At 45.7% G+C, this 21911-nt stretch overlaps 5 protein-coding genes across 5 annotated transcripts; 2 read left to right on the forward strand and 3 right to left on the reverse strand.

The window, feature by feature from the left end:
• Positions 1-466: 466 nt before the first annotated feature.
• On the forward strand, positions 467-1420 carry F5J12DRAFT_725221 (uncharacterized protein; the record flags this gene model as incomplete). Its single annotated transcript, XM_051741613.1, is given in 6 exon segments — positions 467-605; positions 661-886; positions 919-1075; positions 1127-1178; positions 1196-1248; positions 1277-1420. The coding sequence occupies 6 exon segments, from the start codon at positions 467-469 to the stop codon at positions 1418-1420; spliced, it is 771 nt and encodes a 256-aa protein (XP_051596974.1).
• Positions 1421-3212: 1792 nt separating this feature from the next.
• F5J12DRAFT_850866 (uncharacterized protein) lies at positions 3213-4861 on the reverse strand (the record flags this gene model as incomplete). Its single annotated transcript, XM_051746530.1, has 2 exons — positions 3213-4198; positions 4535-4861. Coding segments are annotated over 2 exons (1113 nt in total), but the record flags the coding sequence as incomplete, so codon positions are not given.
• F5J12DRAFT_850871 (uncharacterized protein) lies at positions 4718-5793 on the reverse strand. Its single transcript, XM_051746531.1, has one exon. It carries the CDS (start codon positions 5381-5383, stop codon positions 4865-4867), a length of 519 nt encoding a protein of 172 aa, XP_051596976.1. The 5' UTR covers positions 5384-5793; the 3' UTR covers positions 4718-4864.
• An 11-nt stretch (positions 5794-5804) lies between these two features.
• On the reverse strand, positions 5805-7083 carry F5J12DRAFT_850875 (uncharacterized protein). The gene has a single exon (XM_051746532.1). It carries the CDS (start codon positions 6879-6881, stop codon positions 5847-5849), a length of 1035 nt encoding a protein of 344 aa, XP_051596977.1. The 5' UTR covers positions 6882-7083; the 3' UTR covers positions 5805-5846.
• Positions 7084-20058: 12975 nt separating this feature from the next.
• Positions 20059-20692, forward strand: F5J12DRAFT_785094 (uncharacterized protein; the record flags this gene model as incomplete). Its single annotated transcript, XM_051743170.1, has 5 exons — positions 20059-20205; positions 20264-20308; positions 20367-20375; positions 20474-20533; positions 20591-20692. The coding sequence occupies 5 exons, from the start codon at positions 20059-20061 to the stop codon at positions 20690-20692; spliced, it is 363 nt and encodes a 120-aa protein (XP_051596978.1).
• Between the last annotated feature and the right edge of the window lie 1219 nt (positions 20693-21911).

Below are 21911 nucleotides of genomic sequence, written 5' to 3' on the forward strand. Positions count from 1 at the left end.
GGAGACCAGTAATGCCAGTCTTGCAAAGATTGCTATGATGATTGGTAAGACAAGTATTAGTAATGTATGACAAAGATGATGGAGACTGGGACAGGGCAGACTGGGGACAAGACCAGGCAGGGCTTAACTGAAATGACATGCACTGCAAAGCAGTGTTCATTGCACTAGACTAACTGGAGATATGGGATTGGCAAGGCTGAGGCCAGACTGAATGAATATGAGGCCAAGTCCAGCCAGGGTCAAGACAAGACTATGACACAAAAGAGGAACATGAATGTATCCAGGTGTGCACATGCTTAACAATTACCATCATTCCCTGACTCCCCATTTTGTAGAAGTGTAATTCAAGAGTATTTTGCCACCTATGAACCACATCTCATTGCCTGTGCAAGGCATGCCACCTCCAGTGTCAACATTTTGGGGCAGCTGGAGTAAACAATATATGGGCAGCGGATCAACACAACAAATGGAACTGGTTGGCCTTGCTCTTCACACAGGTGTAGAACCATTTTCTAGCAAGATTCTCTGGATTCATGTCTGGCATTCAAATAGAAACCCACAGCTCATTCTTACTTATTACCTTGATGTGGTTGACAATCTTGGATGTAGGTCTTTTTCATTTTTCTCATTCAAGCATCACTACTGACAAATGGGCTGCAGTCATTCCCCTTGTGACTCAGAGTGACCCTGGCTCTGAAAATTTTGGTATTGCAAATGCCCAAACTATGCTGCACCAGTGGCATGACCCTGCACTAGAGGGAACCCTGCAACATCAGTGGATGTGCTCTAGGAAAAATATCAAACCAGAAATCATGTGGTCCCAACTTTGTCATCATTTCACTCCTGGTTTTGAATCACTTCTGGACAATGGGGTACACCAGGGCTGGTATGACATAGATAACACTCTGCAATGATAAGTGTCTTGCCCACCTTCATGAATCCTGAACACAAACTTATTTTTGTGCTTTTGTTTAGTATGATTTTTCAATGGATTTTCATACCTTGGCTCCAAGAAGAACTTGACAGCTATTGTGATCATGTAAACCACACAGCCAAATGGCATGATCATAACAAGGTGAGCACCTCAATTTCTTAGTCACTCACTAGCATCTTAGTCCAATTACAGATACTCCCTCACAGAGTTGCTGAATTGATCTTTGACTCTCCCCAGGACTATGGTGCATTGGACTTGAAGGCAAGTTCTCTCTTTCACAATTCATTTCTGCTAATCTGACTGACCCCACTGCAGTTCATGGTCGACAGGACTGCACTGAAGCATGTCTGTGAGCTATATGTTGATGCAAACCACCCAGTGTTTGACTTAGTACCACATGCATTGAATGCACACTTGGAGGAGTGCTATAACATTCTTGGACATCCTGCCATCACTCACTTCACCATTTGGGATGTCTACCCTTGATCTACTACATACAGTTCAGCACCATGCCCTTTTGCCATCACTCTCTGCTTCACTATCTGCAGATGCTGAAGCAAATGACTCCCTCCCACTACTGAAGGGTCAATGCTGTAGGAATAGGTAACAGAAGATACCTAGAAATAGTAATTATCAGTACATGGGTGAGTATAGTGCTTGACCCAAAAGGGAGGTTCTCTCTGGAGAAAGAAGTGTAGTAAAAATGTAAAAATGTGAACTAAAATGAAGACTTAGCTCTGGGATGTCTTCCTACTGATCTAAATGTCTTGCCAGTCCTCCTGGCCCTTTGGGTACTCCCCAAAGTAATAATTCTATCCTCAAAAACTCACCAAAATGCAAGATGAAATCACCCTACTGCTGAGGGCCTGTGACATGAACTTGTTTTTTTTTGGTAAACTGAACTCACACAAACACAGCACACATGCTTAGTCAGCAATGCGGCTGCTTGCCACCAAGTCCAGTGGTACAAACATGAAAACAAAAGCAAGAAATAAAACACAAGTCCTCCAACCCCTATTTTCTTCCGACCAAGATGACTTCTCGTAGGGAATGCGGACTCGTTCCCTACATCCGAGAGGTGGTTTAGAATTCGACCGTCCTCGGTCGCTCTTCTCCTCGCACGAACATCCTCGCCCTCGCGTCTACTTCCCTCGGCCTCGCCACATATCCTCACCCTCAAACTCTTGTGCCCTTCAAACACAACTCTTCGCCCCTCTAATCTCGCGCTACTCAAACACGACCCCTTTCCTCGCCAAGACCCGCTCCCAGCCTCGCAGCACAACCCTCTCTGCCCCCAAAACCTCTCCTCCTCGGACACAACTCTCGCCCTCCTCACAGACGACCCCTTCGGCCCTCAACCGCTCCACAGCCCCCCAAGTTTCTCGAACTGAATGACCACAGAGGTAACTCTGAGCACACAAACAAGTGAGTAATAAGCCGAGTGCAGAGCGAGTCGAAGACTGGTCTTCGAGGCACAGTCTCTGTGCGAATCGGTAACGGGGTGTGACGCAGCGCCGCGGCTGGTATAGCGGACATCTGCCCTTTACGAGGCAGTTCAAAGACATATATGTACCTAAAAAAAACTCTCGCTCAGTCATGTATTTACCATCCTTATACGCATATGTGCTCTCGGCTCCTGCTCGTCCTTAAGACGATCTAGCACATAAAAAAAGTGAAAGAATACTGAAACTACATGTCGGGGTGAGTAGAATCACCCAAGGACTAGCGCGACTCGGTTGAACGACGTCGCACAAAGCCAGACTGGTATGAAGGGAATCTATATGTCGATACGCTCACCGTGGCTTTCGCTACACCATCCTCTCTCTCTCGTACCCTCGACTCTCTGCACACGTGCATGCTTGACTTCTCATACTTCGTCTGGTACTCCATCTGGTGGCCGAAGCCCTTGCGCTAAGTGTCGCCGAGCGACTTTGAGTCGTCCATCTTTGTTTGCTACTTTTCAACCCTAGACACAAAGGACACTGACGTAGTATATGTTCGAACTAAAATAAATCCCGTCACCTTTAGTCTGTAGACTCTCGAGTCCTCCCCGATGACAGGTCTTCGACCCCGGCAGATACAGGCACTAATTTGCTTCGATCTTGATTGTCGGCCTTTGACCTCACAGTCAGGCGGACGAAGTCTTGATGCTAAGTACTGATGGATGGCTTCGAGCCGTACACCCCTGTCGATCGCCTTTCCCTTCATGCTAGGGACACTGTACTTTGCGGTAGAGCATGTTCGAAACAAAACAGAACTGGTCACCTTGAACCCGTGAGCTCCCTTGCTGAGTTTCTCTTCCCGTGCAGCCATCCTCGGGTCCACACCCCATCGCGCTCGTCCCAGCTCTACATATCGCTCCCATAGCGACCTTTCATGGCATGCGAGGTTCTCCCCTCCATCTTCGAGGGACTCTGCTTCTGCTTCATTCGACACCAGCCCCAAGAAGCTTTCATAGTTGATGCTTGTCTTCGCAACTCAGTAGTCTCCTTCGATCATAGCTGGCCGTTCGTGTTCGCACTCGTCTAATACCCTAACACTAAACATTCGTAAGTAACTTGTCACAAAAATGAAAGGAAACGAAGAGCGCTCGGGCTCTGGGTGTGAACTCACGTCGCTTCGAACCCGTCGAGTGCTACTTTGTCTATCTGGCAGTTGATCCACATCGAGGTGACTTAAAGCTTCGCCTGTACTTCGTAGTCCTTCGCGTATTCTAGAATAAAGCAGTCGTAAGTGAAGCAGCTCAAAGTAAAAACTGAATGTCGAGCTGCTGTGCTCGCTCTGTGTGACTCGGACGCTTCGTGCGTGCCGTCGTTGTTCTGTCAGGCATTCCCTCGTTGCGAACTTCGATGCATGGCTACACTGCTTGTCTACTTGAAACCCGTCGTCGGGCACCCTTTCGCTGTATCCTGTTTGCTCGCACCATTCATAGTAGTACTGTCGAGTTGCCTCGTGCGACTTCGACTCTTCGGTCCACTGTATCTCCTCGTATGCCACTGTACTCCATCGCAGATACCGGGTTTTCCTATAGTAACGCAGCTGTGAGTGGAACGACACAAAACAAAGGAGAAGGTATGAGCCGTCGAGCTCAGCATGTGATTCTACAAAGTCTCTCCTCGATCGAAGGCTCGCTGTTGCTTCGAACGACCATCGTTCGGTGATAATTCGAGCCCTTGTCGCTTCGCATAGTCGTTCGTACTTCCTTCGTACTTCGAAATGCGACCCTCCTTGTCCGTAGCTACCGCGTCCTCTAGAATAACGTAGCTGTGAGCAAAATAATACGAAATAAAGGCAAAATCTTGAGCCGTCGAGTGCAGCAATCAAGATCCTTCGGCTATCTCCCTGTTGAGGGACTTTTCTCGCCTCGAAACGCCATCCGTCGATGTCAGAACCCAGCGCCGTCGTACTTAGATTGCTCGGGTGTCGTTGTGTACACTGCACAACTGCTTGTAACTCATTGTCAGGCGCCTTTTCGCTTTGTCCAGCTCGCTCGCCCCATTCGTAGTAGCACCGTTGTATCGTGTCACATATCTTCGCACCGACTCTCCATTGTCTCTTCTCGTAGGTTGCTGTGGTCTCTCGTATAGCGATCGCTGGAACACCGGTCGTGTCTCGTCGTAGATAACTGTTCTCCCTATATATACCTAGGTGTAAGTAAAGCATCCTGAAGTAAAAATGAAATGCCGAGCTATTGAGCTCGCTCCGCATGATCCCAACGTCTCTCGCATGTTGCGCGTGCTCTTGTATCCTCGACAGTCGCAGTCGCGGTTCCAACGGGAGTCTTGGTACTCGTTCCGCAGTATGTTCGCGCGTCTTTCGTTCGTAGTCTGTCATGGATTCCCGCGCTGCGATCGCACTTCGTCGTAGATATCTGTCTGCACTAGAATAACGAAGATGTAAGTAGAATATACCGAAACGAACACGAAACCTTCAGCCATCAAGCTCATCGTTCATGTCCACCGTGCCTCGTATCCACCGTATGGCCATTCTCGCATTGCATGGCCACTGCTTCGCATCCAGCGCCATCGACATCGTCTCCTGTGCTCCTGTTGTTGCCGCCGTCGTCATTGTCGCCATCGCTCGTCTATATACGATCTCCTCAGGCATAGTCTCCGTACTGAACGACAAGAACAATATCACCTTTGTGCCTTCTGACCGCTCACCCCATTCGTAGTAGTGCCATCGTATCACGTCGTGTAGTTTCTCCTCGATGGCCCGCTGTTTCTCCTCGTAGATCGTCATAGATCCTTGAATCGCCGCTGCTCGGACGTCGTTCAAGCATCGTCTCGCACATCCGCTTCTCCTAGAATAAGGTAGTTTTAAGTAAAACGTTCCGAAATCAACACAAACCGATGAGCCGTCGAGCTCAGTGTCTGTGTTCCTCGCGCCCCATCTCCATCTAACGGCTGTTCTAGCCTTGCGCAGCCTTCGATCTATGCCGAGCGTCATCGTCGTTGTTCTTCTTTGTACCGCAGTCGCTGTTCGCCGTAGATAGCCGGCTTCCCTAGAATAACACAGACATAAGTAAAATGTTTCAAAATCAAAACGAACCTTCGAGCCGTCGAGCTCAGTACCCGCGCTCCTCGTGCCTTGTCTCAATGGAACGGCTCTCCCTATCTCGTGTGGCTGTCGATCTGCACTGAGTAAAGTCGACGTCGTCGTCTTCGCTGTCGCTCGAGTCACTGCCGATGTCGCTCTCGTTGTCGTCACTGTCGCTTGTATTCGTGGTAGCTTCCACACGGTACCTTGTTCGCCCCATTCTTCATACCCTTCGATCGCTGCGATCTTGCGTAGTTGGCCTGTAATACTAGATGCGTCAGTATGTAGTACTTGAGTGCGCGTGGCCGCGACGCGCAGAGCGGTCACGTGACTCCGCTTAGTCAACATCGCAGGACTTTCTGCACAAGTCCTACTAGCACCGAGTGCGCGCGTCGATTCGCTCGACGAATCCTCGAATAAAACATTTATTTCTGACACTGCGCGGCCGCAGAATATTTCGAGTGCGAGGGCATCTATCCTCGCTGTGTGCCTCAACATTTCGACTCGAAAAAACTTCTTCTGGCGGCTTCCTTCGTATGACGAGCCTCGATGGCTCCTCGATCCTGATTCTTCTTGCAACAACCTTCGACCCAGTGTGATTCGTGCGCTGTGGCGCCCTGTGTGAGTCAATGATCCCTTCGTCTGCCAACCTTTTCGCTTCGGGGCTGCCTGCGAGCATTTCGAGCTCTTCGACTCCAACTCTTGTGTGCTTCGGCTGTTCTCCGAGCCTCTCTGCCTTGAACTCGAGTGGAATCTTTGGTACAAACAGGTCATCGGTTAACTGATGTGTATCTTCGCTGACTGCTAGATCTCCGAGGTCGCTTCTTTCGTCGCCTTGACCTCTTAGACAGGACTCCTGAAGCAACACACCAGTAGCCATCAGAGAAACTCCACGTGAACAAAACAAAGAACCCATTTGAGTGTTGTCATCTGCCTCGAATTCAACTGGGACCTTCGTTACGAGCAGTTCTTCCACTAGCACTGGTTCAACCTGCTCGAGCTTTGGCGCTTCCTGTAACTCGGTAGTCAGTAGTTCACTTGTACTCAAAGAAAACTCTTTCGTCTGGAAACAGGCTGCTGCTGCTGCTTCGACGAGCCTGCTGGGGCTTCGGTCTTCACTCTTTGCCTTCTCGGGTGGACTGTGTGGCTGCGCAGGACTTGTCGAAGCTACTTTTGGGACTTTCTTGCATTCTATGTATCCTGATAAATCTGTAGATCCCTGCACATTGGTTGTCAGCAAGTCATCTGTAGCTGTAGATGGAAAACACTTCGAAGGTAGTTGTTGCTTGTCCGAACTCAATTCTGGGTCACTTCGTGGCTTGTAGTGGTCTTCTGCGCTCGTTCGTGCTCGCTCTGAGCGAAATCCCTTCCGAAGCAGTCTTGTAGCCGTGAACATTACTTGTTGCATGGGCCATGGGTCGTCCGATGTCGCCGTTGATCGTCACATCGCATTTTCCGAACAATTGCACGCCGGAATTCTTTGTCAAAGCTGTGTAAATAGAGATCTTCAACTTCATCAGCCTCAAGCTGTCTCGAGACCCGCAGATATGCCGCCAAGTCGAGGAAATGTACCCTGTAGATTGTTGGCTGCTCCTGTGAATGAACTTTTCTCCTTGCAAGCCTGTCAACGAGATTGTAAATATCATCTCTCGAATACTGTCGATCCCACTCCCTAGACCCTGGATACAAGCGTGCAACAGCCACCACAAACTCGGGCCAGCTCGAATGCTCCTCGACAAACTCGTACCAGGCATCAGAACTTGTGCCGCCTGCATACTAACATGCCCATTTGGCCCATTCTCGATCATCGAAACACTCCGCATGTTCGCAAAGTCTTCGGACATTTTCAAGATACCTAAAAAGGCAGTCGCATATCCCGAGAATTGCGGTGCATCACTTGAATGCCTCGGCGGCATTTCCTCTAGCTCTTTTGGTGCATTCTCACGGCTTCTTCGCAAAAATTCCACTATCAATTTGCCTTCAGAATTGGCTCTTGACTCGTGTGACCTTCGTGAATGTCGCTCGCCTGTCATTTTTCGCTCGAGTACAAGTCCTGAAAATTTTCTGATGTTCTAAGTGTAGACTGCAGTGAATTTAAAAACTCTGAAAGACTTAGCTATTTGATCCGAGCACTTGTGGTCATAAGGTGGTGACTCCTTCCCCAAACAAACAGAACCCCCCTCGCGGTGGGCTCCAGATGTAGGAATAGGTAATAGAAGATAGTACCTAGAAATAGTGATAGTCAGAGATGGGCGAGATTTGTGCTCGACCCAAAAGGGAGGTTCCCGCTGGAGAAAAGAAGTGTAGTAAAAATGTAAAAATGCAAACTGAAACGAATACTTAGCTCTGCCTGTCTAATACCTCTTGCCAGTCCTCCTGGCCCTTTGGGTACTCCCCAAAGTAATAATTCTAACTTCAAAACTTGCCAAAATGCGAGACGAAATCACCCTACTACTGAGGGCCTGTGTCATGAACTTGTTTTTTTTTTTTGGTAAACTGAACTTGCATGAACACAGCACGCGTGCTTAGTCAGCAATGCGGCTGCTTGCCACCAAGTCCAGTGGTACAAACATGAAAACAAAAGCAAGAAATAAAACACAAGTCCTCCAACCCCTATTTTCCTCCAACCAAGATGACTTCTCATAGGGAATTCGAACTTGTTCACTACAATGCAACCTTCCATTTCCTGAAACTAATGGTGGCTATTATTACATGGGTGGAGTTGGTGGGGGCCTCAGTCTGGGTGAGTCAACATCAGGAACATATCAAAAGGAGCTGAAATGTTTCCAGACAAAATTCATGTGCATGTTGGAAATACCAGTTAACGGTGTTTCTCATTACTGGTTCTAGACTTGCTTATACAATGAGTCTTACTCATATCATGTCATGCTTTATAAGTGACTCCACAATGATGTCACTTTACTCCACTTATTCTATGGTGTTCCATGACATTCTTTACTATACATAGTAGGTAGTATCTTTACTTACCATATGCATCACCTGGTCTGTGTGCATACCTGCATGTATATAAACCAAGGGGTTTTTGCCATATCCCCTAAGCAGTTCAGTCAATCAACTCTACTTTACTGTTTACAAGCCTCAATAGCTCTAATCAAATACCGACTACTTTCAACACTCTATCCAATCATAAAGGCAAGTGCTCGTCCTTAGCTCTCGCCCTTTTCCCCTTCATCCTCCTTCCTCTGCCAATAGGTTATGAGCCCCAACATCTAACCATCAGTGTGCTATTGTCTTATGAGCATTTACTGATCTCTGGCAACGGCCATATCAGCATGCCATTTGACAGCCTAGATGCGCTAGGATGGAGTATTATTGCTTACATTGTGTCGCTTCTTATGGCTTTTTATACTACTATTTTCTATCTTTCACTTGGAGGATATGGACCTTTTAGGGAGATGTTTGCATGCTCTGTCACATTTTGGACTGCAGCCTTAGCTGGTCCTTTATGGCATGACATCCATCTCTACTGGGTATGTGCTCACATTGCTGCTGCCATGGGAGCTGATCTATGTCTCATTCATGACAGACTCCATCCTCCTATGGTTGAGGCTCTGCCTCCCCATTATCTTCTCCATGTGATTCCTGATCGCGATGACGATGCCAACCTTGATCCCATTCTGCTGTACACAGTTGAAGGAGGTGCCGATCCACTTCCCCCTCACTGTGAAGCAACTCCTCCTCTGGAGCTCATACAGGCATTAGGTGACACTCTCGCTCAGGCTAATGCCTTGATTGCTGAGGTCGATCTCACTCAGGCTAATGCCTTGATCGCTGAGGTCGATCTCACTCAGGCTAATGCCTTGATCGCTGAGGTCGATCTCGCTGTCAGCAACAACATCACAGAGTTTGACTTACTTTAACGTTGCGTCCCTAATAACTTATGAACAGAATCTTATGCATTTTCTCTTAGCATGTCTCTCATCGTTGCAAAACAAACTGAAATTGCAGCTGCCCACTCTTGTGATGGCATGTACACAGGGAATAAATGGAGGAAGGAGTATGTGAAGAAAGTTGTGGAATATATGGAGGCGATATATGTTAGAGATTGTTCCCACTGGCATTACGTGGTACCTAGTAGCAGATCTTTCTTTGTGTGCCTGCAACCATTGCTTGCCCATGTCCCTCTTTCCCAGATTGAGGTGACTTGGGATGGCTTCCCAACATATCCAGGCCTCGACACACTGTTCAAACTCCCAGGTATCCATACTGCCTTTCATGGTTATCTTACTGACTTTGCTCCAAAACTTTCATTCCTTTCTACTCCAAATGCTATCACTCACTTCAATGGTTGTGACCTTCCCAGTCTAACCTATGAAGATCCTGCCCTCTGGACCATTCTGGCCTCCACCATCACTCATGACATGTTCATCTACATCTACTACAACTGCCATCCCCTCTATGTCTCAGGAAACCCTTTCCATGAGCTTGTCCCTCCTCTCAGGGTTTGGCACGAGTATCTGGAAGGCCATTACAGAGGACTTTGGAGAGAAGGAATTACCGACGTTGAATGTATCCCCCTCTTCTTCAGAGAGCGATGGCCTGGGGGACATCTTTTTGACTTGCAGTTATTGGAGTTTGTCAACACCTTTAAGGCATATGCAGGTATGGACAAAACCTGAACTGGTTACGACAAAGCTACAGGTACTCTTTGGTACCTTGATGCTACTGGTTACAAAAAATTTGTTTACTGGCCTGGAACAAATGTGGTTCTGGCTGACTTCGAACATGCGATGGCCTGTGATACTGACTCATCTCACAGCCAACCCAGATGTTGCGGACTACTTGCCAGCACTCTTGCTTGGTCTCATGTGGCTGCTGAAGTTAAGTGCAAATTATCCTCTCCCCAGTACCATGGATGTACCATACGCATCCACAGGCCAATTCCTCGAGTATCTTGATGGATCTCTCAAACCCTGCCTAGATAGCTCATACAATGTCTACGAAATCTTAGCTTCTAGGGAGTATGGTAATCAGATTTATGGCTGGTTCCCTTTTCCCTATTCTTGTGCCTCTGAATGGTTAGGCTTTTCGAACCCCCATGGACTTCATGAAATGGGATGGTTGTTTTTATCCTACCATTACTTCCCTGACTTGTGCTTCGACTTCCTCGAGTACAATGTTCAGCAGAGTTCTTGCATTGCTGATTGGCATTATGCTGAGAAAGGCACAGAACCAGAACCAAAAATAAAATGCCAATCACCAAGGACTCAGATTCGACCTGGACAAAAGTCCCATGCTTGCAAGTGTTGTAAACACATGTGCACCTTCCTCCAAGGAACATTTAATCCTGGACTCACTGATCCATGAAAAACTTTCCTCTATGACCATCTAATCCTTGACATCTATTAGCATGTCTTCTGAAGGAGGTCTTGGAAAGAACATCCTGAAACTTAATGGGATGAACTATGCTGTTTGGCAAGTTATGATGAAGGCTTATTTTCAAACACTCAGAGTGTGGGGAATCATATCAGGAACGGAAGCATTACCCATGGACACTGACGAAGCTCGAGTCTGGCAGATCTCGGACTCATGTGCTCAGGGGTGTATCACCTTTTACTGTGATCCAATGATCGCACTCTCTGTTGACGCGCATGCGACTTCTAAATTAAAATGGGATGACCTCGAAGCAAAATATGGCAAACCTTCTGCCATGACGACATTCATGGAGTTCCAACAACTCCTTAAAATTCAAATCAAACCCAAAGATGATCTCATGGCTAAAATAGCTGAGATTAATATGCTTTTCAAAACCATATCTGGTCAAGGCATCACTTTGGATAAAATGAAGTCATTGCTTCTCATCCATTCCATGACTGCTTCCTGGGACCAAGCTCCCACAAATATCCTATCCTCCATTGATCCTGCACACTTAGGCCCTGATGCAGTAATTCCTCGCATGAAGGAATTATGGTCTCATCAATCTGGTCAATCATTATTACCAAGACAAATTGGAGAGTCTTCAGGCTCTTCTACTACCATCAAAAAGGAGTCTAACTCCTTACTATCTCGCATGAACAAACCACCCCTCTGCAATATCTGCAAGGGCTCGCATAATACTCAAGACCATCATGGTGGAGGTGGTGGCTCCTCTCATGGCCAAGGTGGATGTGGTGGTTTTTGGGGAAATCATGGAAGAGGGGGAGGCTCTTACCAGCCTTACCCTCAACAAAATAATCAGCAGGGTGGTTCGTCCAACCATGGACATAACCAAAATCATTGCCATGGTAAGGGCAAGGCTAAAGCCCAAACCAATGAGCTTGACATCCCCAGACAAGGTGCTGAGGAGTTTAACCTTGCATCAATTGAAAAAGTCCCAGAGGAATATCCCTCTGATGATTTTGATATCAATGCTATCAACTTCCACCATACTTCTCCAGAGTATTCTCTGGATCAACCTACTGAAAATACCCCTCATCCTGAAATGGAAACCACTCCCAGTTCCCACACTATTCTTGCTTCTCGGGTTCCTAGTCCCAAGTTAACCACTGAGGATATCGAAATGGCCATGGAGCATGTTGGACATGTTCCCACTCTACCTATCCAACCTGACAGTACTCTCTCGGAATGGTATCAGGAGGAGATACAGAACTCCTTCATTACTGAAGTTGAGTCAGTGACTCCTCATGTCAACATACCAAGATCTAATTCTCCTTGCTTCTGCACTATTTGCATGCATGCCTATCGCTCAAACTTGATGGGTTTCAGAATGGGTTTATCCCTTCAGGAATCCCTACAATGGGAGAACTCAGATCCTCTATCGAGGAGGATTCTGTTTCCCTCTACTGAGTCAAGAGCTGGGACTGTACATAGCTCACCCATCCAACCTGAGAATGGAATGGGAGCTACCAGCCTGGTTGATATATGCATGGCAGGAGAGAGGAATTCTGCAGATGATGTGTCACAGGTTATTCAAGGAAACAGACATATTACCAAGTCTTCCTGAAAATCTTGCAGACCACTTAAATTATCATTAGCAGAATTTCATGCGAGTGTACCAAATCCAAGGAATTATATTCATCCTCGTCCTTTTATTTGTCTTGATGTACCAGACTTTGATCATGACCTGGAGAATTCAGTCAGTGGTTACCACCCTGGAAAATTCGACCACAATGCATACAATGCCTTTGACTGTTGCCCATGTGACATGTCAGCCAACATCATACTTCCCAAAGGTGAGTCTATTTGGATGCTTGACTCTGGAGCTTCACATCATGTGACTCCATATTACTCTGATTTCTTGTCTTTCAAGAAATATCAATCTCCACAGTTAGCTAATACTGCTGGAAAACAAAGAGTCAACATTATCGGTGAAGGAACTGTAGTGTTGCAGCTAGAAAATGGCTCCACTCTTTCCTTAGAAAATGTGGTATACAGCCCTCAATTTTCGAAGCGATTATGCTCTCAAAATATGCTTCTAGAAAGGGGATATAGAAGTGAAGTGACTTCATACAATGAAGTAATCCGAACACCTGACAGCCGGATTTTAGTTGAAGCACAATTAGCTTCACCTAATTCACTGTTACATTGGTTTGTGGGTGTTCTGCTTCCACCCTCCAATGCTTTTTCAGTCCTATGCCCAATGGTTAAAATGGATGCTGAATCACTTTGGCACAATCGGCTGGCACATCCTGCCAACAATATTATGCATCATCTTCACTGATTAGGTCTTCCTGAAATTCCATTACATGGAATTCAGTCCTGCAAGGGTTGTGCACAAGGCAAAATGGCTTCCAAGTCATTTAAACCATCATGGAAACATGCAACTCATCCTCTCAAACTTGTTCATGCCGACCTTTTGGAACTTCCCATTGAATCTTACTTCCAGTCCAAGTATGTTCTCACACTACTTGATGACTATTCTTCCTTTGGATTCTGCATCTATATGCAGAATAAATCAGATACCTACAAACACTTTACTGAATGGCTTCTTGCTATGCAATGCCAACTCAATCTTGAACTGGGTACTCTCCATTTGGATTGAGGGGGAGAATTTATGGGAAATACATTCAAGATGCTCCTCACTTCAAGAGGAATTGCCCATCAGCTTTCTATAGCTGATCAACCACAACAAAATGGCCATGCAGAATGATTCAATAGAACTATTCTGGAGAAATCCGGAGCTATTTGTCATTATGTGTGTGTTCCAAAGAAATATTGGAACTTCGCATTTGAGTGTACAATAGAACACTGCTCAAAAGGATTCAATTCAAGACTCCAGCTGAACTTTTCACTGGGAAAATTCCAGATATTTCTTATTTTCACACATTCGGTTGCAAAGCCTATGTTTGGGTACCAAAAGAACAAAGAAAGGATAAGTTGGACCCACATGCAATCGAAATGATATGAACCCAAAACTAAAGGCTATCGATTTCTTTATGGCCATAAGGTCATTCTATCTCGTACTGCCAAGTTTGTAGAAGACTCCTTTCCATTCTGTTTGGATAGTATTCAAAGAAAATCCAATACCTCAAGTGACCCTGATTCCAAAGATGACCAATCTTCTGGTTCTAGCAATGCTGGTGGAAACCTACCAGATTTTGGGATTGATCCTCCCAACCTTGGACCTCATCCAGTCCAACCACAGAATCCACAACAACCTTGCAATCCAAACCCACAGCAGGGTGGTCAACAAAACAGACCAGCTATACAACCTCAAAGACCACACAGAGCACCTGCTGTTCCTCCCAATCTTGTTCAACACCCTCATCAACCATATCCTGTTCCTGGTGATAACAGAAATCTTCAAAGGGCACACCCAGAACAAGCTGAACAAAGGGAACCTCATCCTAAATGCAGAATTATTCCCACATCTCGACCTGATAATATTTATGGAGCTAGACCTCCTGTACAAATCGAGAGGGATATTCGTGAAAATAGGGACACAGCTCAGGAGTGGATTAGAAATGCTGAGCAACATGCTCGCAATACTAGGGAACAAGGAAGAGTAATACAAGAAGAAAGGAGACCTCCCTTGCCTGTTAGGCCACAGGCTCCTTCTGTTCCTAGGGAATGGATTTCTCATCCTCCCATTTCTCCCTTGACTCCTCTGCCTGAGTCAACTACTCCACCTACACCTGAAGCAGGTCCTTCTCAAACCACACGCATTGAAGAAGAAGAAGAAGAAGACCAAAAAGGGTATTTTACCAATACCTTTGAATTCCTTCTTGCCACACATGTTAAGGAATCTCTGGAACATTACAAAGATGTCCTAAAACTTAATCCGGAACTCCAAAAGAAATGGTTCGATGCTATGAAGGACACGATCAAATCAATCAAGGAAAGAAATGTTTGGACTCTTGTGGATCCAAAACCAGATCACAAACCACTTAAATGCAGATGGGTTTTCGCTATAAAAAGCAATGGTCAATATAAAGCTTGTCTTGTGGCCAAAGGTTTCACACAAGAATTCGGAACAGACTTTGAAGACACCTTCTCACCAGTTGCTTGTTTTGAGACAGTGCGAATTTTACTTTCATTCACTGCTCAATGAAACTGGGAAATGAGCATCCTGGACGTCAAGACTGCCTTTCCTTATGGCAATCTGGATGAAGAAATTTATATGGAACAACCTGAAGGCTTCAAAGTTAAAGGTCAAGAGCACAAGGTTTATCAGTTGCTGTGCGCTCTTTATGGCTTAAAGCAAGCAGCATTAGCATGGAACAAAGCCCTACATGCTTCCCTACTTCGCATGGGCTTCATTCAATCCAAAGTGGATGCAGGGATTTATATTTTTAAATCCAATGCAGGCATGGTTATTTTCCTTGTCTATGTTGACGATGGTTTATTCTTAGGATCTCATCCTAAACTCTTAAAAGCAAAGAAAGATGAGTTTATGAAGAAATGGGAATCCAGAGATCTAGGTGGATGCAAAGAATACCTAGGTCTTCAGATCCACAGAAACCGTGCTAAGCACAAGATCTACCTGGATCAGATCCCTTACATCAAAAAAGTGATCAAAAGATTCCAAATGGAGAATGCACACAATGTTCACACTCCACTTCCATCTGGCTACCAACTGAAGAAACCCGAAGCTTCCTATCAAGCTTCTTCTTCACTTTGCTCCCAATATCAATCTATTATTGGATCTTTACTTTATATGGCTCTGGGAACTCACCCAGATATTGCTTTTTCAGTAATTTGCATGTCGCAATACATGGCCAATCCAACAGAAGATCACAAACAAAAAGCACTGCACATAGTAAAATATGTTGCATCTACTCCAAAACTTGCACTTTATTATTCTGGGACCAAATCTCACATCTTCAGATTCACTGACTCTGATTGGGCTGCCAATGTGGATACTCATCACTCTACTACCAGATATGCCATGTTTCTTGGCACCTCCCTTATTTCTTGGTGATTGCACAAACAAAAAACTATTGTGCTTTCATCAACTGAAGCCGAGTATATGGCTTTATGCAACTCTGCCAGACAAATCAAATGGCTAAATATGCTTTTTGATGAACTTGACCTAAAATTAGAGAAAACTATTCTCTACTGTGACAATATGGGTGCTCACTTTATAGCAGAGAATCCAGTCTCAGATGGTCATTCAAAGCATATTGATGTCCAGTGGCACTTTGTTCGCAAATGTGTACAGGATGATCTATTTGCCATCGAATATATCCAAACAGACCAACAAAAGGCCAATGGATTAACCAAGTCTCTCACATGGCAGAAGTTCGAAACAAATTGCTTGTTGCTCAGTCTTGTTACTGTACCATTCTAGAGCGAGGGGGAGTGTTGGAAATACCAGTTAACAGTGTTTCTCATTACTGGTTCTAGACTTGCTTATATGATGAGTCTTACTCATATCATGTCATGCTTTATAAGTGACTCCACAATGATGTCACTTTACTCCACTTATTCTATGGTGTTCCATGACATTCTTTACTATACATAGTAGGTAGTATCTTTACTTACCATATGCATCACCTGGTCTGTGTGCATACCTGCATGTATATAAACCAAGGGGTTTTTGCCATATCCCCTAAGCAGTTCAGTCAGTCAACTCTACTTTACTGTTTACAAGCCTCAATAGCTCTACTCAAATACCGACTACTTTCAACGCTCTATCCAATCATAAAGGCAAGTGCTCGTCCTTAGCTCTCGCCCTTTTCCCCTTCATCCTCATTCCTCTGCCAATAGTGCGGCACCTTGATGACTTGGATGATGCTGAGAATGAACCTGATGTTATCGAGGGCCCTGACATTGTTGTCACAGAATTTTCTGATGAAGAGGGGGCTGATAACGAGGATGACTGGAGCTAAGTATACTTGCATTCTCTATAACCCGTCATGGGGGGTTATTGCCAATATGCCTTTTGTTCTCAAATGTGCTTCATCTGTGCTATGATATATCTGATCCTCCTACTGTATGACCACATGACTTATGACCAAACAAACTGCATGAATGTATGACTGCATGACCTATGACTGAATGAACTGCACGACCTTCAGACTGCATGAATGTGTGACTGCGTGACCTATGACCGAAATGAACTGCATGACTGCAGTGTCCGGTGTCCTCCTAACCAATGGTACTTCGTATCTTCGAAAATACATGCTGCATGTCCACGTGACTGCTGGAAAAAGTTCCAACTTTCAGCCATATGGAAGCATGATTGTCCAGCTTTCCATAGCAGTGTTTCCTTTCAGTCTCTACTCCAAACACAACCCAAATGTACCATCGATGATGCTGGCCTCTAGATGGCTCAAGAACACTGCAGTGCAGCGTTGGCCAGGGCATCGGTGGTTGCACAGCCAACATTATGATTCACAGATATTCGGTCAACCTCTGCTGTTTACAAGGTGCCTAATGCAGACCCCACGAAGCTCTGCCCTACCTCATTGCTGACTTCAAAACAGTCTGATGTCGACCCACTTGAACTGTGGTTGTCCATCATGTAGAGTCACATAATTATCGTTCTGCACATTTCCCATCCTAGTGGTGTTGTGATCATCCACCATCTTAAGTGTAAGAATCAGTGTGGCACTTCTTTCTTCTCTGAAAAGCCAGGGCATATCGAACTAACATCTACAATGGCTAGGCATCCTATTGCTCATGGTTTTGTTTGGTTGGAAGGATACCATCAAAAACAGGAAACTCAAGAACATTGAAGATATCCTCTGTACATGCAGGGAAAGTGTTTGAGAGTGAATCTGAACCCAATAAATGGTGATATCAGATTTGTGGACCAGTAACAGGTATGCCAATGTTGCTGGATTCCATGACTTCCTCCTCACATTCTTATGTAATGCCAGGGATATCCACCACATACAACCCATATGCTTATAACACATAACCTGTGCTTTAACAACTGCTCCTGCCAGACATCCGATGTGTCATTCACATAACCTTGATTCCCCCTTTGGCACATTGAGCACACCAGCTAGAGGAAGTTCTTATGTTGGGTGCTTGTGGCACACCCCCCAATTGTTGGTGTTGTAAGCTTGCCTATGTTGGAGTTAAAATGATATTCTGAAATGTAATTTTGAAAAGGACAAAATTAGGGTGCCAATTCAGATTGCTCCTAGAGTAAGGTGAGCTCAACCATAAATGATTAGAACACGCTTCAGCCTTCAGGGTACTGGGAAAAGGTTTACAGAACCCACCACAGGGAGGACTGGCAGCATTCTGTGCCACATCATACGAGGAAAAGGCCAGCCTCGTAGCTCGAGACGATTGTGCTAGTTTGAAGATTTCAGCGAAGCAATTAGTGCACACAGTTGATTTTCACACATCGTTGAAAACTCCCCTCAGACTTGGGTGCAATACGTGGGAGCAATTATGTAAGTCAGGTAAGGGAAATTGTGAGTCGGCAGGCAAGTCGGTCCAACACTTGATACCCAATTTCATTGGCACAGAAAACTCAAAACCCATAAAAAGAACGTTTGCTGTCAAGTCAGCCATATCCTTGGTAGCACTCTGAAATTTCCAATTTGAATGACGTCGAACACGATTGTTCTTGTACATATATCCCCAAGTCTGCACGTGCTTCCGAGGACATCTGGCAATGTTTTTGATGTGGAGATCAGCGGTCTGCCATTCCTCAGCTCTGGAGAATCCTGCTGAGCGCCAGTTCTTCCACTCGGATCCATTAACCTGATCATAGGTACTGTGATTGACCCATTACTGGTGCGAAATTTGGCAGTCTCGTGCCCACACCATCTCTCAGGCATGACAAACAGACAGAAACCTATGATGTTGGTGTCTATAAGATGTACTCCCAGAGGGTGAGTTTAGCCTTTCATGTCTACACCACGTTTCAGGGTACCAGGTGGATATTTAAATAGTTGTCCCCCCGTCTGGCTCATGGGAGAACATGCGTCTTGTAGGATTGAATTATGCCCCCTTCAGATCTTCGACCATGTCTCGTGTTTGCACATTTGCAATCCAAATTGGCGCCGTAACTTTCTTCTTTTCATATTGTAGATTTGTGAGATTCGCAGAGCCTGGAACATGGTGACCGAATTTCCAAAATGAACAATTAGACACTCGTAGGCAGTGCCATCCACTTGACACAAAGAAAATTTTCGTCTTTGGATCTTTGCTACATCTGTGAAGATGTTAAACATAGGGTGACAAATCCTAACATCCTCGAGATTAGTGTGAGTGACCTTCGTCGTTGAGTTTTTGATTCTGCATGTGGCAGGCCATGGACAGGCTTGTGCTGAACTACATATGGTAACCTCGAACCTGCCGTTTACACCCATTTATCGATAGTTTACATTCAGCATCTTCGCTAGCACGACGATTTCACTATCTCGATCATCTCGCTATCTACCACACAATGAGGCTACCTGTGTTCCTTGGAGTTGCAATGGTGACCTGCCACTCTAGTCTGAAATGGCAAATCTGGCAGCTTGGACAGGTTTGATATGGACTACATTTTCTTAGTTAGAGACACCAGCATATGTCAACCTGCATGTGCCCACACCATGGCAATGCTTGGCCCATTTCAACCGATGGATTCATGTCACCTACTTAGGCCCACACGTCCTTATCTCTGCATTCTCACAGATGGCTCAGAGGCTGTAATGCGACTGCTGTGGTACGTTCCCATGCATTTGGCATGCATGGGACCACCAAATCTCATATGAGCAGAATTTGGTCAACTCCAGTACCTACTGTTGATAGATCTGAACAGAGCAAATTACTGATAAATGTGCCGAGCATGTGTCTAGTAGGATTCCAACTCGGAAGAATTGATTTTAATCCTTGGTCTAATCTCTGGGTTCCGCAATTATGCAATCCGAGTTGGCACCCTAACTTTGTCCTTTTCATAATACTGATGCAATCCAATTGGAACTTGGGGTGTAGATGTGGAAAGCTCTGGTCACTCGATCGTTCTACACTTGGAAGCTGCTTCACCAGTACTCACAGAGCATTTCATCAGTGCTCACTCTTTTAGAGTCATATTGTCATATGAAAATACTTGCATGACCTGCCCACACAAGCTTCCAAGGATCCTTGCAGGTATGTAGTTCCTGGAGGATAAAAAGGCAACCAGTTGTCGGTCCTCCCTCAGTCAAAAAGTTTGACTCTTATCCACGACATACAAGATGTCTTCCACTCCCACTCAAAACAGTTACAGCGAGTACCACATTGCTTCTGTGGAATATAAACAATACCTTCATGACGACCAGGCTGGTGGCATGCTCCCTCCCTACCCAATTGTCATCTTTTATGAAGATATGCTGCCTCCCAAAGTTACTCTCATTCCTCTGCTGTCCACAATGAGTTGACTGACCTTTGCATGTCGCCTAGTTTACCATCACAAAGGGCGACGAGGTCAACACCCACACCATCAAGGTCAATAGGAACATGGTCATGATTTAGATGACTGCGTCGTTTCCTTCAATGATGACAGTACTACAGAGTGGGTTATCACATTCAGGCGACGTGAGAGAGCATATACATAAGTCTCTGGTGTTTGCGACCAATGGGATGGTTGTATAGTGATATGTCAATACCTAGCATCGAGAGGAAGGATGGGAGCCGTTTGGCATGGACTGCTCCAAACCTCATCCCCTGCAGGTATGACCTGATGGCAGCTCTCCAACACCAAGAGCAGTCATGCTCACATGTTCCCAGATTCTCCTTCAGCCTCTCAGCATTGTTGGTCCACCATCATACCCTATACCTGCTAAGATCAACCCTGCACAGTTGTTCAAATTTGACCTAGCACAAGAGTGAAGTGAACCAGTTGGATATTGTACTCAGGTGCCACAAAGTGTAACAATTGATGTTGTGTATGGGTTTCATGAGAAAATATAAATTTCCCAAGAGATGGTTACCAGTGGATAAAATAATGAGTTATGTAATCAGCAAATATGGTGACCAGAGATATGATTGATGATGGGGCAGGTGGCGATCCTGAACTGATGCTACAGGAGATCCAATTTCTCATATAACCTGCAGACGCTGCAAACAGGGGAGCGGAAGAACATGTTAGTCTAGCCCTCTGCTCACTAGTCTGTGGACTAGCCCAATGAGCCACTTGCAAAATTCTAAGGTTCTACATGCAGATATCTTATACTATATGTACCTCATTCCAACCCTATCTTCTGACAGCATTGGATCACCTAGTGTAACCTTGCATTCCATAGGCAGATACTCCTGTCCTCAGTCCCCGCAATAATCTCCCTGGCACAAGGTGAAAACCCAACAGAACGAACCCATCCAGCATTCCCCTTCAGAGCTGTGCCCAGCCGAACACCTGTGCGAACATCCCACAGAAAAACATTGGTGTCTACAGAGCCTGATACCACCCACATTCCATCCGGTGAGAATGCAACTGAATTCACTGCCCCACCGTGTCCTATCAGAGGACGACCAACTGCTATGCCAGTGTGTGCATCCCATAAGCAGAGAGTATTGTCCTCAGAACCCGACACAACCATGTGACCATCTGGCGAAAAAGCGACTGTGTAAACCATGCCAGTGTGGCCTTCTAGGGCATCTTCCAGCTGTGCTCCAGTCTCTGTGTCCCACAGATGAACGGTTTTGTCATGAGAACCAGACGTGATCCTGGTGCCATCTCCTGACATTGCAACTGACTGCACTGCACCAGTATGTCCTTCAAATGGCAAGCCCGATGGGGCTTCGACATAAACATCCCATAGATGAATTGTTTTGTCAGTAGAACCCGAGACCACAATCCTCCCATCCGATGAAAATGCAACCAACAAGACCTTCGACGAGTGCCCTCAGAGAGGTGAGCGTGTTGGCATGCTCCTGTGCATACCCCACAGACAAACAGTCTTGTCATAAGAACCCGATACAACCCATTCCCCGTCTGGCGAGAATGCAACTGACCGCACCCACTCCACATGGCCTTTGAGTGGAGAGCCAATTCGTGTGCGAGATTGCATATCCCACAGACAAATTGTGTTGTCAGCAGAACCTGACACGA

This window comes from Pisolithus orientalis, assembly GCF_024613125.1.
Source record: "Pisolithus orientalis strain OTSU chromosome Unknown F5J12scaffold_33, whole genome shotgun sequence".
In the NCBI taxonomy this organism is placed as follows: domain Eukaryota; kingdom Fungi; phylum Basidiomycota; class Agaricomycetes; order Boletales; family Pisolithaceae; genus Pisolithus; species Pisolithus orientalis.